The 19012-nt window shown below is 41.0% G+C and overlaps 1 protein-coding gene across 1 annotated transcript in view; it reads left to right on the forward strand.

Annotated features, from left to right (window-relative positions):
- Positions 1-19012, forward strand: part of LOC122643183 (ABC transporter A family member 1) — a 148414-nt gene that overhangs the window by 22160 nt on the left and 107242 nt on the right. Inside the window, exons 6-11 of the mRNA XM_043836833.1 lie at positions 16285-16514; positions 16650-16710; positions 17144-17230; positions 17808-18040; positions 18136-18250; positions 18337-18426. Of these exons, the coding sequence (XP_043692768.1) occupies positions 16285-16514; positions 16650-16710; positions 17144-17230; positions 17808-18040; positions 18136-18250; positions 18337-18426 (816 nt within the window). The remainder of the gene's footprint in view (positions 1-16284; positions 16515-16649; positions 16711-17143; positions 17231-17807; positions 18041-18135; positions 18251-18336; positions 18427-19012) is intronic.

Genomic DNA, 19012 nt, shown 5'->3' on the forward strand with positions numbered 1-19012 from the left:
CATTAGTGGGCTGGTAATCAGTGTAATGATCCAGATCCTGCCAAAGACTATGAAGGGTCGCATAATATTTGGAGATGGAAAGTTCCTTTTGGGTGGTGTCATGATACTTCTTACGGAGTTCATACACTTGAGCATCGTTTCCAACCTGTCAATAAGCCTCCTTCGCAGCCAACCATATCTGAGCAGCAGTGTTTAATAGCAAATAACTATTGGCCAGATCAGGTTGCATAGAATTAAGTAGAAAGGACATGACTTGGGAGTCATTAGAAATCCATCAATCCTGAAGCGGACCTTCATCATAGGGCTTCTTGGTAGTGCCAGTTGATGTGTCCTGTGAGACCTCGACCAGCAATGGTGAGGTATGTAGACCTGGACCACATCAAGTAATTAATTCCATCAAGTTTGATGGAGGCTGCATAGGGAAGATACTCATTCCGTGGCTGCCCATCAAGTCCAGAAGTAACAGTGGAAGAATCCGATGTTAGGACACAAGCAGGAGGCACCAATCGACTCTAATCTTGAGAAACTTAATATCTTCACAACCTGCCGTGGGAAACAGCTCAAACCTGGATCAAGTTCTCCTATTGCTGAGGGGAAACACTCCAAAAATAAGCTGCTGCTGATGAGAGATGAAGGAGATCGATCTTGCCAGGGTTTTAGGAAAAAATCCTAAAAGAAAAAAATAACGATCACAGCAAAAACTGGGCAGAAGGGGCCCAAACTGAGATCGAGATCCTCTTTAATGATGCTGAATGTCTCCTCAAAAAACTAGCTTGATCTGAGAAGGGAAAGGCAGAAATCGATGAAGTCAGGGTTTTGAACAAAACCCTGAAACCTGAAATCGACAATTGGTCTTCACTCTTGCAAGCAATCATGGATGCTTCCACAGATGCAGTACTTGATCTTCAAAAAGAAGGAGAATTGATCTTCAATGTTGATGTAGACTCAATCTCCCAAAAAAAGGAAGATTCAAAAATCGCAGAAAATTGGGAAGACTCTCCAATCGATCCTTGCCGGGTATGATTGTTTATGTCATCGAGGTAAGTATAGGGCAGCAACTAGATTCATAAGAATCACCTCAGTAGTGCTGCCCTGTCATGGTTTAGAAGGACAAAAGGAAGAAGAGAAGGTGGAAGAAAAGAAAGGTGTGATGGAGGGTTTGCGATAGAATGGAGGGAGTGGCTGAAAACCTAGATCAGATTTATGGCTCTGATACCATGTTAACAGCAGTGCTAAGGCTGAATGCTTGAATGATCAATTGGATCACCAAGCCCTTACATTTATACTGATCATAGAATGGACAGAATTACAATAAAGCCCCCTCATAGCCGACTATACTAACTAGGTCGGCTATAGGGGAAAAAACCAAAAATACCCTTTCGGGTTACATATATCAACAGATATCTACAAATAAGAATATTCCTCAACACTTATGAAATAATAGTTGCAAATAAGCACAACTTTGATCACTGATTAGGTGTAAAAGCATTTTCAAAATCCTTTTAAAATATAATTATTAAAATAACTAATAATATTTTAAATTCTTTTGCAAACTATTTACAAAACATGCTACCAAGCTCGGAATTTCTTTCCAATCACAATCAGATATCTCTATAATGATATATTCACCCTGTACGGTACAAGAAGTGGATTCCTTATTGAGCAAGTCTTTTGTCTACATACAAATATCATGGATCCATTAATCTGATGCATTGATATATATCCAGGGAGGCATCAACTATTAGTATGCCAAAGCTCAATATTCTATTGCAACAATAAGGACTTCTCAGGTCTGGGGATCAATCATGAATTATTTTTTATAATCTTGTCATTAACCACCAGATAGAAATCCATTCAAGATTCTCAAGTGATCCAGTCTGATACACATTAGTATGTGTACTCACACTTGTGTCTGGAATCACCATTCCTGAGAACACATAGTGTGACAACTGTATGAGCAAAGTGACTAGCTCTGTCCCTAGTTGCGAATAGTTTAAGGTAGAAACCTTATGACAACCATACACCTAGTCATATGTCATGCAAATTATTCATTGAGTAATCAATAAATTGGGTTTTGATGAACTCACCATTTTCAACATTGTTTCAGTTTTTTTTTCCTGGTGTTTTAAGGAATCCTGGTAGGTTAGGATTTGAATTTTAGTTCATCTATCAATCACTAGATATTTTACATTTGTTGGTGGTAATCTTGCATCTTGGATGAGTAAGAAGCAAACTACTGTGGCTAGGTTGAGTACAGAAGCAGAGTATAGAGCTGTGACTCATACTGTAGCAAAGTTGATGTGGTTGAAATCTCTTCTACAGGAATTGGGTTTCTTAGTTTCTAAACCAATGAATATCTATTGTGATAATCAAGCTGCAAGTTTACATTGCTAGCAATTCAATTTTTCATGAAAGGACCAAGCATATTGAGGTCGATTTTCATTTTTAGAGGAATGCAGTTATGCAAAGGATTATTTCAACTCCATTCTTGAACTCCGACAGTCAACCTGGTGATATATTCACAAAGGCGCTGTTTCGACCTGCATTTCTTGCTGGTTGTTTCAAGCTGGGTATGGGAGATATATATACTAGTTGAATATCAGAGTGGTTTGGTTCGTCTATAACTGACAGAAACCCACTTTATTTATAGATGAGAGAATGAAAACAAATAAGGTATTCAAGGTAGAGATGACTCAGCTCCACCTTAACACAAGGTACTTCGAATCTGGACACATTGATACACATTAACACTCCCCCTCAAGTTGGTACGTATATGTCTCTCATGCCCAACTTGCATACAAAAGGATGAAACACTTTACAATGCAGCCCTTTTGTGAACACATCAGCCAATTGATTTTTTGTGGTAACAAAAGGAACACAGATGGTGCTTTGTTCGAGTTTCTATTGGATGAAGTGTCGGCCTGTCTCAATGTGTTTGGTCCTATCATACTAAACTGGATTGTGGGCTATGCTGATTGCAGCCTTGTTATCAGAGTATAGCCGCATAGGCTTTGTAACAGTTACTCCCAAGTCGCTGTCTAAGAGGGGGGATAACAAGGTTGGTAATGCATAGGTAGGGTTTGATGGCCCTACATATCTCCAATCGTTCAGTAGGTGGCCAGTCCCATTCTCCAAGCAGTATAGTAGACTGATGTAGAACGCCGATCATCAATAGAACCAGTCCAATCAGCATCTGTAAAGGCTTCCAATTATAGTTTGTTAATATTGGAGAATAAAAGACCTTTCTAGGGGCTGACTTCAAGTATCTCAAGATTCTATAAACTGCCTCAAGATGTGCAGTCTGAGGATCATGTAAAAACCGGTTAACAATCCCCACGACATATGCAATATCTGGCCCAGTATGAAAAAGGTATATCAACCTCCCAACTTGCCTCTGATAGCTCTCCTTATCAACCAGATCTCCACCTTTGTTGTTGAGATGATGATTAACTTCAATTGGAGAATCAACGGGCTTGCATCCAAGCATTCCAGTGTCACTGAGAAGATCTAGGACATATTTCCTTTGGGAGATAAAGATGCCCTTGTTTGATCTAACAACTTTAATTCCAGGAAATATCGGAGGTCCCATATCTTTAATCTCAAATTCCCTTGCTAATTGTGCCTTTATTTTGGAGATTTCAGCCTCATCACTTCCCGTCACTACTATATCATCAGCATACACAATGAGAGCAGTGACCATACCGTCTCCATGTTTGATGAACAAAGTGTGATTAGCTTGGCTTTGCTTTTAACCAAATTTTTGCATAGCCTTTAAGAACCATCCAAACCAAGCTCATGGAGATTGTTTAAGTCCATAGAGATTTCCTTAGTCGGCACTCCTTCCCTACTGTAGAAGATGTTTCAAAACCAGGAGGAATATCCATGTATACCTCCTCTTCCAAGTCACCATTCAAGAAGGCATTCTTGACATCTAACTACTAGGGATTTCAACCTAAATTGGCAGCACATGATAGTAGGGCACAGACTGAATTCATTTTTGCAATAGGAGCGACAGTGTTCTGATAGTCAATGCCATAGGTTTGTGTAAAGCCCTTGGCAATCAACCTTGCTTTGTATCGCTCAATGATTCCATTTGCCTTATGCTTCACAGTATACATCCACTTACATCCCACTAGCTTCTTCCCATCTGGACGGGGAACAAGTTCCCAGGTACTATCCTTTTTAAGAGCCTGCATTTCTTCTAGCATAGCATCCTTCCATTTGGGATCAGTCATAGCATCCTTCCATCCTTGTGGAATAGATATAGAAGAAATGGAGGAAACAAAGGCTCGATAGGAGGATGGGGACAAGGACTCGTAAGAAATAAATTTAGAGATGGGATGTTTAGTGCATGGTTTCCTAAGAGCAATAGGAACATCAAGATCACTAGGAGCACAAGAGGTGATATTACCTGGTTGAGGTGAAGGAGGTAGATCAGGATCAAGAAGTACCGTTGAACATGGTAGGTTGGGCTTGTGCTGCTTGTATAAACCTTGCGCCTAGAGTATGTAATTAGGTCCTTTTTCCGAGTATCCTCTTCCCTATCACTGTTACCTATTTGAGGTTTCTCGACTCTCTCCCCCTTAATACGTACAGTGACAATAATGGGACCAGAAGGAATCTCTGGCAATATACTCTCCCCCTAAAGAGATGATGGATAGTAAGCTCAGATTCATCGAAGGTGTAAGATCCTTGGTGACAAAGAGGCAATTAGAGGGAGGATGATAGCATTTCTAACCTTTTTGGGGGCCAGAATACCCCAGGAAGATGCAATGGAAAGCCCTGGGATCAAGTTTGGAGCGGGAGAGAGTGGAGTTCTGGGCATAACACACACATCCAAACACCCGAGGGGGAATATGGGAGGCCAAGGACGGGTCCGGAAGAAGACTCTCAAGGTTCTTAAAGTCCAAAACACTGGAGGGAACCCTGTTTATAAGAAAGGCTGTAGTGAGAACAACATCGGCCCAATAAAGCTTCGCAACATTCATGGTAAAGAGAAAAGAGGGAGTAACATCATGCAGATGATGATTCTTTTGCTCTAGAATGCCATTTTGTTCCAGATTTCTAACACAAGTGGTTGAAAGAGGATGCCAAGTTCATCAAGATAGTGACGAAAATGTTGGTCATTATTTTCGGTGCCATTGTCACTACGAAGAATCTGGATTTATGCATTAAACTGGGTCCGGATCATTGTGTGAAAGGAACGAAAACAAGTAAAAGCTTCAGATTTAGTATAGAGAAGGTAAACCCAAGTTAAATGAATACAATTATCAATGAAATAAATAAACCATTTATAACATCTGGAGAAACAGTCCGAGAAGGGCTCCATTCATCAGAGTGAATAACAGAAAATTGAATATCACTTATATTAAAACTTTGGGAATAGGAATTGCGGTTATGTTTAGCTAATTCACTCCTACTCTTTGTCGGTTATTACGCTTAAATGAATTTTATGGTTCCATATTTTGGGAACTATATGAATAATGGAGAAACTCCATGAAAGGAACATTAATGATTCATATAAATCACTTAATGGGAAATGCCCCGAAGAAATCCAACGAGTAATTAAGAATCCTGTTATACAAAAAAAAGTAGTTATCATACCTTTGTCTAACGAATCATATGGTTCTACAATTCCATCGACAAATAGGCTCATCAAATGAATCGTAATTACAATTAAAACGGCCAAAAAAGAGATGAGTTAATATATGTTCGAAAGTCGAAAATATCACAAAAAATCCAAAAACTAAAAAAGGACCTTCAATTATGGAATTGAAATCAGGAAATGAATTTCTTATAATTATAAGATTTTTCCAATCTTTTAGAAGATGCCGTCACTTGGACTCGAACTGAGATGCTCTAGCACTGCTTCCTAAGAGCAGCGTGTCTACCAATTTCACCATGACAGCTTGTTCGAAATCATAATAGCCCATTCATATTCAATTGTCGAGATTTAAGGAGGCAGAGGATGGTTCAAAAGAGGAATTATAAAAAGGTCAGACAACCGAGTTGCCTGAACTTGTAAGTGAGGAAGCTTATGCTGACATCATGTATACTCCAAAAAAGAAAAAGATGCACATGATGAACAGTTAATACGTTGTAATTGGATAAGTTATTAGGAGTATGATGGAATGAAAGACCAAGAAAGGAAGAAGAATGCACCAAAATGCAGATTTCACAATGAAAGTTGTCCGGGCTACAACCTTTTATTAAAGAAGGAAATATTAAACTTAAAGTACGGTAGGAGGGATGACCGAGGCGCTGGTGCCAGCGGTGAACCTGCTGGAGAGCACTTTCAGTATGAAGGGTACGAGCAGAGACTGGGGAAGACATCTGAGGAGAACCCGGACCCAGGTAATACAGCCCGTCGCGCACCCTACCATATCCAATTGTTGTTCCCGTCACCAGATCCTGGAAAATACAATGAGTGTAATAAAATGAGACAGAACAGTTAAGATCAACTGTGAGATGGTAAATTAGAAAGCAAGTTGGCAGTTGGCACATAGGTTAGGCACGTGTAAAACAGAGGACAAGGGTATAGTAGGAGAACATTTAATGGAGCCTTTCCCAGAAATGGAGGATAAAGATCCATCAGCCACACTTACCTTGTCCTTACCTGATTTGGGAGATATGAACAAAATAGGTCAGAGGAGCTAGTCATATGATCAGATTTTCTGGAATCAAGGAGCCAGGAAGGACTAGAACCAGAGGAGACATGAAAAACCTGACTCTGCTAGATTTGAAGTAGCGGAAGACTAAGACGCAGAAGGAGTGATCCCAAGCTGTGAATCATGCGCTGTAGTACCAATAACTAATCCGAAGAGAAGGGTGCAACAGAGGTGGATGCAAGAACAGGTAGGCCAATTAGGGAAGTATAAGTAGGCTTTTGTTGCGGGAGAAATTGTAGAGAGACTTAAATTAAGGAAAGGCTTAGATGATCTTAGTGACCCCAAGCACCTCTTTATTTATAAGACTAATAAAAGAATAAACATATGTACATGAGCAATGTGGGACTAAACCACATACAAACAAACAAATAAATAAAGAGGAAAAAAGTCCAGAATACCCCCCACGGTATTCTGGCCCATATCTAACACTCCCCCTCAAATTAGAGAATATATATCATGCATGCCCAACTTTACTAAGATAGGATGAAACAGCTTGCTAGTCAGCCCCTTAATGAACACATCCGCCAGCTGATCAGTAGACTTCACAAAGGAAACACAAATAAGGCTAGCTTCAAGTTTTTCCTTGATGAAATGTCTGTCAACCTCCACGTGTTTAGTGCGATCATGTTGGACAGGATTATGAGCAATGCTAATGGCAGCTTTATTGTGACCATCATTGGAAGATGGACAGCAACACCAATATCCTGTAATAATCCCTTAAGCCATAGAAGGTCACAAATGCCTTGGGCCATCGCACGAAACTCAGCTTCAGCACTGGACCTTGCCACAACATTCTGCTTTTTGCTACGGCATGTGACAAGGTTCCCACTTACAAAGGAACAATAGCCAGAGATAGATTTTCTGTCAGAAGAACCAGCCTAATCGGCATCAGTATAAGCTTCAACCTTGAGGTGACCATTGGGAGATAAGAGAATTCCCCTTCCTGGAGCAGACTTCAAATACCTCAAAATACGACGGACTGCATCTATATGAGAGGAATAGGGATCATGCATGAACTGGCTCACCATGCTTACGGCAACTGGTATGTCAGGTCTGGTGTGAGAAAGATAGATTAGTTTGCCCACTAGCCGCTGGTAATCACCCTTGTCAACAGGTTCACCTTCTTTCTCCCTAAGTTTTGTAGTAGCATCCATAGGAGTATCTGAAGGATGACAACTTAGCAGTCCTGTCTCAGTCAATAGATCAAGGACATATTTTCTTTGAGAAAGAAAGATGCCCTTTGAAGAGCGAGCCACTTCTATCCCTAGAAAATATTTTGGAGAGCCTAGATCTTTGACCTCAAACTCACGGCCAAGAAGAAGCTTCAAATCCCTGATAGCCGCATTATCATTACCAGCCACCACGATATCATCCACATAGACTATGAGTAGAGTAACCTTGTCACCAACTCGTCTGATGAACAAGGTGTGATCAGTATTGCTTTGCTTGTAACCTGCTGAAATCATAGCCTTATGAAATCTGCCAAACCAGGCCTTAGGCGACTGCTTCAACCCATAGAGAGCATGTTTCAACTTACAAACTTTGCCCCTAGTCCTGTCATCAGAGAAGCCTAGTGGAATGTCCATATATACCTCCTCCTCAAGCTCCCCATGGAGGAAGGCATTCTTTACATCTAACTACTGAAGATCCCACCCAAGATTTGCAACACAAGATAATAACACCCTGATAGTGTTGAGCTTTGCCACTGATGCAAAGGTCTCCTGGTAGTCAACTCCATAAGTCTGAGTGAACCCCTTTGCAACCAGACGTGCCTTATACCGATCCACTGAACCATCAGCCTTCTGTTTGACCACGAAGACACATTTGCATCCCACTGGTTTTTTCCCTGGAGGAAGAGCTACAAGATCCCACGTGTTATTTTTGTGTAGTGCTCTCATTTCTTCTAACATTGCAGCCTTCCACTTTCCATCTGTATATGCTTCCTGCCAATTTTTAGGAATAGGGACAGAAGAAAGAGAGGATACAAAAGCACGGAAAGAAGGAGAAAGAGAACTATACGAAACAAAGCGAGATATGGGATGTAAAGTGCAAGTCCTAGTACCTTTGCGATGAGCAATAGGTAGATCGGAAGGAGAGGGATTACTAGAAGATGAAGGATCCGGGTCTGGAGCCAGCAATTGGATGGGTACTGGTGCTACAGTGGTTTGCAATTGCTCTCTGTTGGATCTGCCCCTTGTTTAGGTGATGATGTTGGAGTTATCGTCGATTCTCTTCTGAAATTCACCAATAGTCCTCTGGACAGGGGTCAACTCCCCCTAGATAGGAACATTAACGACACTATTTTCTATGGTCTCCCCCTGTAAAGGATTCCCATTAGGTGAGGGAGGAACAGCCAGAGGAAGTTGGGCATCCAAAGTAGGCTGGGCAGCAGCTGTGGGTGGTGGTAAAGTTGGCTGGGCAACAGTCGTGGGTGGTGGTAAAGTAGGCTGGACAGCAGCCTGAGGAACCTCTGGTAGAGGAATCTCAAAAGGCACATCTTCACTAGAACTCTCCCCCTGAAGAGGTGGCGAAGAATAGTAAGAAAGGGACTCATGGAAAATAACATCCATACTAACCATGGTACGGTGGGAAGGGGGATGGTAACAGTTGTAACCTTTCTGGGTCGTAGAATAACCCAAGAAAATACAACGAAGTCCCCGAGGGTCAAGTTTGCTAGGAGATCTAGTATCCCTAGCATAACACACACAACCAAACACCTTGGGGGGGGCACAATAAAGGAGGAATGTCCCATTAAAACATCAGAGGGGCTACGAGAGTTAAGAACTCTAGAAGGCAGCCGATTGATAAGATAGGCTGCAGTGAGTATCGCATCCCCCCAATATTGAGATGGGACATTCCTCGCAAACATCAAAGCCCTGGCCATCTCTAACAAGTGGCGATTCTTTCTTTCTGCCACACCATTCTGGGCAGGGGTATCAACACAACTAGTTTGATGAAGTATGCCATGGTCAGCCAAATATTTTTGAAATTGGGACTTTGAGAGTAGCCTGGAACTGAGTTTGTATCATTTTATGAAAATGCCGAAAACATGAAAAAACTTGATTTTTTGTGTGCAAAAGATACACCCAAGTGTGCCAATAATGACAATCAATAAAAGAGACAAACCAACGATGGCCAGAAATGGAAGGTTTACGACTAGGGCCCCAAACATCAGAATGCACCAAATCAAAACAAAAAGAACTCCTTTTATTTGAAACAAGATAATTGAAACGTGTCTGTTTGGCTAGAACACAAGCCTCATAAAAAAAGTCATCCTTAGTACGAAGGGTGACCAAACTAGGAAATAAATGAGCTGAAATCCCTAAAGGGGGGTGACCTAACCTAGAGTGCCACTGGTAGAGTTTAGAAGAGACCATGGAGTTCTGGTGTAGTGGAGAATGTAATGGTGGTGGAGAGAAGCGACCGTCATCAAGCAGGTACAGCCCACCGTGCACTTTACCCAATCCAATTGTCTTCCCAGACTCCAGATCCTGAAACACACAATGAGAAGGAAAGAAAGTGACTGCAGTTAAGATCACGAGTAATACTACTAATGGAAAGAAGGTTACTAGTAAAGTTAGGAATGTCCAAAATAGAAGACAATGGAAGAGAGGAAGTGCAGTTGATGACCCCCTTTCCAGAGATGGAAGAAAGAGAACCATCAGCCACCTTAACCTTGTCTTTCCCAGAAGTGGGAGAGTATCTATGAAACAAACTAGAGGAACCGGTCATATGATCTGTAGCCCCAGAATCTATGAGCCAAGGATGGGAAGCTACAGAAGCACAATGACCCCCAAATGCAATACCTGACTGGGCAAAGTGTGAACCTGAGGGAGCAGGGGAATTGGCAGTAGCTAATGTAGTAGAGGCAACGGCAGCGGAAGACCTTAGCATATGTAGGAGTGCCTGTAGATCCTCCTGGGATAGACCAGGGTCAGTAGCAGGGGCTGCAGTAATAGTCTCAGTCTGATGGGCCTTGGTCTTGGCAGCCCTTTTTGCTTCAAAATCAGCTGGTTTCCCATGAAATTTCCAGCACCTCTCTTTGGTGTGATAGGGCTTGTGACAGTGCTCATAAACAACATTCCCTGTAGCGGAATCACCAAGAGAAGCAGTGCCACTAGGAGCAGGAGTGGCAGGGGCAACATCCTTGAGAGCTGATCTGTCAGTAATAGGAGGGTGCAACATAGCAGCCCTCCGGTTCTCCTCAGAAGATACCAAGGCATATGATTGTTCAAGTGTGGGAAAAGGCTTATGGCCCAACACCTGAACACGGATCTGATCATACTCCACATTCAAGCCAGCCAAAAAATCGTATACCCTGATCTTATCCACATGCTTCTTATAGGAAGCAATACCAGCCACTGTAGTAGGGTGAAAGTCTGAGAAATGGTCCAACTGTTGCCATAGACTGCGAAGAGTAGCATAGTATTTGGACACTAGAAGTTCTCCCTGAGTGGTGTGAAGGACCTTCTTCCGGATTTCATATACTTGAGCATCATTGCCAAGCTGCCCATATGTTTCCTTGCATGCAGCCCAAATCTGAGAGGCAGTGTCCAGAAGAAGAAAGTTATGCTATAAATCTGAAGTCATAGAGCCTATCAGATAAGACATCAGAACACCATTATTGGCAAGCCACTTGTCCTGAGCAGGTCCTGGTTCAGTAGGCATAACACAAGTGCCATTAATATGGCTGGTGAGACCACGGCCTGCAATGGCAAAAGAGGCAGATCTGGACCAGAGAAGATAATTCGAGCCATCTAGTTTAATAGGATTTGGTGGGAAGCTATGGTACTCTATCTTGCTGTGACCATCATTAAGTGCCTGATCTGAAGTAGCTGAAGAATTGGTCGAATCACCCATACTGATAGCAAATAAGGCCAATAATAACTTCAAAGTAAAGGCTGAATCACCTCACAAAAAATCAGAACCAGCAGCACAAGAAGACTCCTATATCGATAGTGTCAGGGTTTTGAAAAAACCTGAATTGTGGAAATCGATAAAGGGACAAGTGCGGGACATAACTTGTAGATGATTGGCTGTAACTGTAGTTGAATAACACTGTATAATGTAGAAAATATTCTGCAGAAATTCAGGTCCAAAACCCTATATGATAGAAACCCTATATCGATATTGTCAGGGTTTTGAAAAAACCCTGTAATGCTGAAATCGATGAAGGGAATAAGGTGTCAAAAATCTGCAGAGAAGTGGCTGCAACTGAGGTCGAGGGACCCTCTCTGATAGAAGAAACACCCTGCAAAAAATCAGAACCAAACGGCAGCAACAAGCGGCCCCACACCCAAAGTCGACAATTATCAGGGTTTTGAAAAAAAACCCTGAAGATGGAGATCGATTGGGAGTGGGGGTCTTCAATCAATGAGTAAAAAGGCTGGACAGATGCTGGAAAGGGTGCTGAAGAAGCTCCAATAGGTGAGAAACAGCCAGCAATAATGGCAGGGGCTGATCTCCAAAAAACTTGAAGGCTTCAATACGGCCAGTGATGTCCAGCAGCTATCGAGCAGGTATTAATTCATGAGGAAAAAAAGGAAAAAGAGTTAGGGAGGGGCAGCCACTAGATCATACGATCACCTCTTGTAGTGCTGCCCTTATGGAAGAGGGAGAACCAAGGAAGAAAAAGCAGAAACAAAGAGAAAAAAACGATGGAAGGAAAAAAAGGGAAAAGAAATCGAAGGGGGGGGGGGGTGGTCCCTAATTCGAAGTCGGCTTTGATACCATGTAGAGAGACTTAAATTAGGGAAAGGCTTGGATGATCTTAGTGACCCCAAGCACCTCTTTATTTATAAGACTAATAAAAGAATAAACATATGTACATGAGCAATGTGGGACTAAACCACATACAAACAAACAAATAAATAAAGAGGAAAAAAGTCCAGAATACCCCCCACGGTATTCTGGCTCATATCTAATACCGAGAATAGAGAGGTGAGAAGGGTAGTTTAGGTTGTTAGTTTGATTTCATTAATATGTTAGTATGTGTTAGTTTACTGTTTTACCCTTTAGAGTCTTGTTTAATAAAGGTTTGAGGGAGATCACGAGAGTTATGTGACTCCAGAATTTTTCCCATCGTCTCTCTTCCTTCCTCGCTCGATTTCTCTGCTTTTCTTCTTCTTTTTCTCTCATTAACTGACATGGTATCAGAGCTATAGGCACTGTTACAGCTCCTTGAGGTTCTCTTCTTCTCTTTTCTTACAGCTACAAGTGGAATTGGAGGGTTCTTACATTTTTGAAGACTTGCGGTTTCTCCAAATTTCTGGTTGAAGGGGTGCAGCACCCTATGCTGTGTTTTGAGGTTATTTAGAGACTAGTTCATGTCTTAAATTAAGAACTAGGTCTCCTTTTCTGTTTGTGGATGATTGATGGAGTCAAGACTGCATTGGAGGTCGAAGAATTAAATTCGGCAGCATTGTCAGGGTTTTGGAATCTATTTTTTTTTAAGGTGAGAAAATCGATTTTTTGGTTGGCTTGTTGGATTCCTTTTCTTGATTGAAATTATCAGAGTGTGCTGCCCCTCTTTGAAAGCCACTGTAGTAGCAGAATTCTACTTGAGTATCTCCTTTTTTGAAGATCGGTTTTATAAGGGTCTCTGTCAAGGTTAGGGTTTTGAAGATTGATTTTTAGAATATTTTTTCACACCTTTTTTTCTGCAATTTCACTCCATCTATTGGGTTGTGAATTATGGGTGATAGTTCGAAGACTATGATGACCGAGGTTTTCTCTTCTTCCTCCAACCGTATTACCGAAAAGAAATTGGAAGGAATCACCAACTTTCAACAATGGAAGAAAATTGTTAATTGGTTCTGACTGGACGTGATCAGCAGGATCACCTGTTTAAAAATAAACCTGATGATGATCCACTGGGGGATACTGTTGATGGTAGAATCTTGGGACAGATGCTAAATTCTATGGAGCATCAGATTGTTGACTTGGTGACACACATTGACACTATCAAGGAGCTGTGGGAATACCTTAATGTTCTGTTCTCCGGACAAAACAATCTTTCTCGTATTTATGATCTGTCTCAAGAATTGTATAAGGTTGATAGGGTCGCCCTTTGACCCAATATTTTGCTGATTTCAAGAGGATGTATGAACAACTTAACTCTCTACTTCCTATTACTTCAGATGTGGAACAAATGCAAAATCAGCGGGAGCAGCTCGCTGTTATGGGATTTTTGGGAGGACTTGGGAAGGAGTTTGATTCAGTCCATTACCAAATTTTTGGTGGTGATAAGGTAGCCACATTGTCTAATAATGATGGTGGTCGTGGACATGGGGCTAGTTCTGGTAAACCACCTACTTTGGGTACGTGGTGATAAGGTAGCCACATTGCTATCTTGTGGCTTGTGCAGTCAATCTTGGATGGGATCTACAATAGTTGGAAGTGAAAAATGCTTTCCTCAATGGAGAGCTTGATGAGGAGGTGTACATGGACATTCCACCAGGGTTCTCGTGTGACAAAAACTAAGGTAAAGTGTGTAAATTGAAGCGTGCACTTTATGGGCTGAAGCAGTCACCTAGAGCATGGTTTGGCCAGTTTCACAGGGCCATGATTTTTGTGGCCTACAAGCAAAGTAATGCTGATCACACTCTTTTTATAATGAGGGTTGGTGGAAAACTTACTGTTCTTATAGTCTACGTGGATGACATTGTTGTCACAGGCAATGATGGTGATGAGATCAGCCGGTTGAAGACTTTTCTTGGACAGGAGTTTGAGATTAAGGATCTAGGAAAGCTAAGGTACTTTCTTGGGATTGAAGTTGCCAGATCTTCTAAGGGCCTTTTTCTCTCCCAAAGGAAGTTTGTCCTAGATTTGTTGGTTGAAACTGGTTTGTTAGGGTGTCACCCCTTAGATACTCCTATGGATGCTGGTCTTCGTCTTAAGGAAAAAGAGGGTGAACCTGTTGATAAAGGCCGGCATAGTTGTCAAGGCTCCTAGGCGAACCAAGGCGAATGAGGGGGTTAGAAACCAAGTCAACATCAACAAGGCGGCAAGGCAGAATTTAAGGCGTGACAAAGGCCCTTGGACGCTTAGGCGTAGCCTAGGCGGCGCCTTGACAACTATGAAGGCCGGTACTAAAGATTAGTGGGGAAGTTGATTTATCTCCACACACACGTCCAGACATTGTTGTTGCTGTGAGTACTGTGAGTCAGTTTATGCATGACCCCTTCTCTTCCCATATGGTGGCAGTTCTTCGTATCCTTTACTACTTGAAGTCTTCTCCAGGGAAATGCATTCTCCTGTCTCCTCATGATCACCTACGGATAGAAGCATACACTGATGTGGATTGGGCTGGCTCTCCTGATCGCAAATTTATTTCTGGGTATTGTTCTTTTGTAGGTGGCAATCTTGTTACTTGGCATAGCAAGAAGCAGAATGTGGTGGCTCTTTCTAGTGCCGAAGCAGAATTTCGTGCTATGACACAAGGTATTTGTGAGTTGCTCCGGTTGAAAGGTTTGCTACAAGACCTTGGTGTTCCTATTTGTCTTTCTATGATGTTGTACTGTGACAACAAGGTTTGCAATCAGAATTGCACATAATCCAGTACATCATGATCGTACCAAGCATGTTGAAGTGGATAGGCATTTCATCAAGGAAAAATTAGAAGAAGGGCTGATTTGCGCTCCTTTTGTGAAGTCTACTGATTAGATTGCTGATATATATTCACCAAGGGACTGCCTAGAAAGATGTTCCATCCTAATTTAGTCAAGTTGGGCATGTTTGATATTTTTGCTCCAACTTGAGGGGGAGTGTTGAATAATGTAAACCAGAATACCGTGGGGGTATTCTGGTCTTTTTGGGTTTTATTTTATGTTTTATGTATTACTTAGCTAAGTCGGCTAAGTTAGGGGTTTTATGGTCATTAAGTTGTAATTCTTAATGCTATTAATACAAGGCTTGATTGATCAATTCGATCATTCAAGCATTCTCCAAATTTCCTGTTTTGTTAACAGGAAATAAATAAAATAATTCCTAATTTATCCAACGCCTATCTGCATCACATCATGGCATGGCGGTGGTTGCTATCTTCTTCTTCCTCTTCTCTCTAGTGTAGCAGGCATGGTGTCTATCTGTCTCAGTAAATGTCTTGAGGGTATCGACCGTATCAACCTGTCTCAGGTCGATTGACCGAGACAGGTCAAGACAATATGTTTTTTTTTTTAGTGTTTCGTAGCGGACTGTAGTGTTTTGAGAGGTCCCAACACGATAAATATCAGCCGTATGATATCAATACTTGATACACTGATTAGAATAGATTGGAATGCCCAAACAGGATTTATGTTGACTAATTCAAGTAGTTGACATAAGGCTTAGTGAGTTATGGTGTAGAGATTTGATTTTTGTCTGATGGTTGAGTGAATAATTTGATCGATTTCTAGATTTTGTTTAAAATTATGGAGAGAAAATTTTAATAATTAATTTAGCCTCATGGGTGAAATATTAATTTCCTAACTGTGAAAGAGAATCTTGATGACAAATCCATCCTCATGTGTGAATCATTAATTTCTCAGGTTTGTTCAGAACTGTATATTTTGATCGTGAAATAGAAATTTAGTGATTTACCTGCACATAATTCTCTTCACATCCATTCCTACTGCAGCTGCAACAGTTGGTGGATTCTTTCATAATTTTTGTCAGCCAGCAAAATCTAACTGACCTGGCTGTGAAAGACAATGAATTACCTCCATTCCATTCATTTGAAAGTTCCTCTACTGTCAACCTTCCCTGGACGCATTTCAGTCCATCAAACATAAGGATTGCACCATTTCCTACTCGTGAATTCACTGATGATGAGTTCCAGTCTATCATCAAGAGAGTCATGGGAGTACTGTATGTATCTTTCAAATTTGATGGTTCCTGTTGGCTTGTTTCTTAAAACTAATTTTATGACGATTTATAAAAAAATTAATTTTATGATGACATTTTGACAAGGTGATTTGGTTGGACTGGATTTTGGAGGTGCAGGTATCTGCTGGGATTTCTCTACCCTATTTCTCGTCTGATCAGCTATTCCGTGTTCGAGAAGGTTTGATAATGACTATGACTTAATTTTTAAGCTTTTCTTCTTTGAACACTGCACTTATTTGTAGGACTGTCAACAGGTTGGATCAAGGGGTTCGGATTCAAGTGGTGATCCGACCCAAATTCAATTTGATGATCCAACGAATGCTCCAATCCAATTCGATAATCCGACGGATCACTCTCATTGTAGATGTCAATCAGATTGCATCGATCGGTCATAATCAAATCGGATTTGGATAGGATCCAGAATCCGGATCAAGATGCGATCCATTGACAGCCCTACTAGTTTGCATATAATTTAGCTCTTTCTGAAGTGCGTCTTGTTCATATATAGTTTAGCTTTTGTATTTTTTTGACATATCAGAGCTGAATCATTGTGTCTTGACTTTTTGGTTACATTTTTAATGACATAACCCCCCCCCCCCCCCGGCTTTCAGGAGCAGAAGATTAAGGAAGGCCTTTACATGATGGGTTTGAAAGATGAAATATTCTACCTTTCTTGGTTCATTACATACTGCATACAGGTATTTGTTGCAATGTTATCTTTTCTCATTCCTGCTATCTGCCAACTTGTAGTTATTTTCGTTTTCAACTTTAAAACCTTAGATTCTCTCTGTTTCTCTCTCTCTCTATACATATATATATTGCATTATCTGATTGGCAGCTTATGACAATGATTTGATTGGATAGTTTAATCAATTTTTATACCACCTGGACAAGGGTTGACCAGGTAATTGGTTGTTTTGATGCAACTGGTAGGTTGATCCAGATCATCTTGTTGAGGTAACATCTAAAGGATAATATGCATGGATTGAGGTTTAAATCTAGATTTGTTGTTTAACCAGCTAGGATATCTCCTTTTTCTGCTCAAACTATGGATCCCGATGGTACAATGTGCTCTTTTATATTTATCAATTCTTGTCACTGGAAGAATTTATGGTTTGGTTGTCTGGTCAAATGGCCCAACATTCTGGTTGAGATTTGAATTAGCTCACTTACTGGGGAATCACTGTGATCACAATTGCATCTTTCAGGTCCTCTCTGTTGCAGATCCTATGGTCTTTCTCATTTTTCCTTTCTTTGATTTGGTTCTTTCTGCAGTTTGCAGTATCTTCTGGAATCATCACAGCCTGCACGATGGGGAGTCTTTTTAAGTATAGCGATAAATCCTTGGTGTTCGTTTATTTCTTTTTGTTTGGAATCAGTGCAATCATGCTTTCCTTTTTGATATCTACCTTCTTTTCACGAGCAAAAACAGCAGTTGCGGTTGGCACTCTTTCTTTCCTTGGAGCCTTCTTTCCTTATTACACAGTCAATGACTCAGATGTTCCTATGTTAGTATTCCGATGCTATTGCAAATTTGTAATGTGTTACAATAAGAAATTTTCCCTTTACTGCAATTATATTCATTTATTGTTGGTCTTTTTAGGATATTAAAGGTCGCAGCTTCTTTGCTTTCACCGACGGCTTTTGCTCTTGGGACAGTTAATTTTGCTGATTATGAGCGTGCTCATGTTGGAGTTCGTTGGAGCAACATATGGCGGGTATTTTCTGTAGAATCTTGTTTGCAGTTCATTAATTTGTCCAGCATTTTCCATTTTTTGAACTTCAAATACAATGATTTCTACAGGCATCATCTGGAGTGAACTTTTTGGTGTGTCTCCTCATGATGTTGCTTGACTCTCTGTTGTACTGTGCAATTGGTCTGTACTTGGACAAGGTATTTTTCTATGTTTTTATCCTTTCAAAGTTATTAAATTGTACTCATCAGGTCGGACTGAATCTCACTATATCAGAGCATGTTCTTTTGTTCTTAGGAGCTAAGACATTTCTCTAGAATGGGTATGAAAGTGTAAGCTAGGGAACATTTCTCTTGAATGAGTTTGAAAGTGCAAACATAAAGATTATTTTCATGTACTACAATGACCAATGGCTGAAATTAGAATTTTGCGGTGCCTCCAAACTATTCTAGGTTTCATAGATTTTACCTTATGCTGCCCTATAACTATCATATCCAGAATGCTACACAATCATGGTTTTATGGACCGGGATCAGAGTCGCATGACTCACATCATCTGTATCAGCCGAGTTGTATTGGGTTTGGTTGTATTGGCTGAGTAAACAGACAATTGGTCATAATGGCCAATCTGACTCAGCTCATATTGCCATAGTTGTTATGGTGCCAAGGCAATCCACGACAGTTGGGTTTGGCTGTATTGGCTGAGTAAACAGAGAATTGGTCATAATGGCCAATCTGACTCAGCTCGTATTGCCATAGTTGTTATGGAGCCAAGGCAATCCACGAC

The sequence above is a fragment of the Telopea speciosissima genome, chromosome 10 (assembly GCF_018873765.1).
Source record: "Telopea speciosissima isolate NSW1024214 ecotype Mountain lineage chromosome 10, Tspe_v1, whole genome shotgun sequence".
Taxonomy (NCBI): Eukaryota; Viridiplantae; Streptophyta; class Magnoliopsida; order Proteales; family Proteaceae; genus Telopea; species Telopea speciosissima.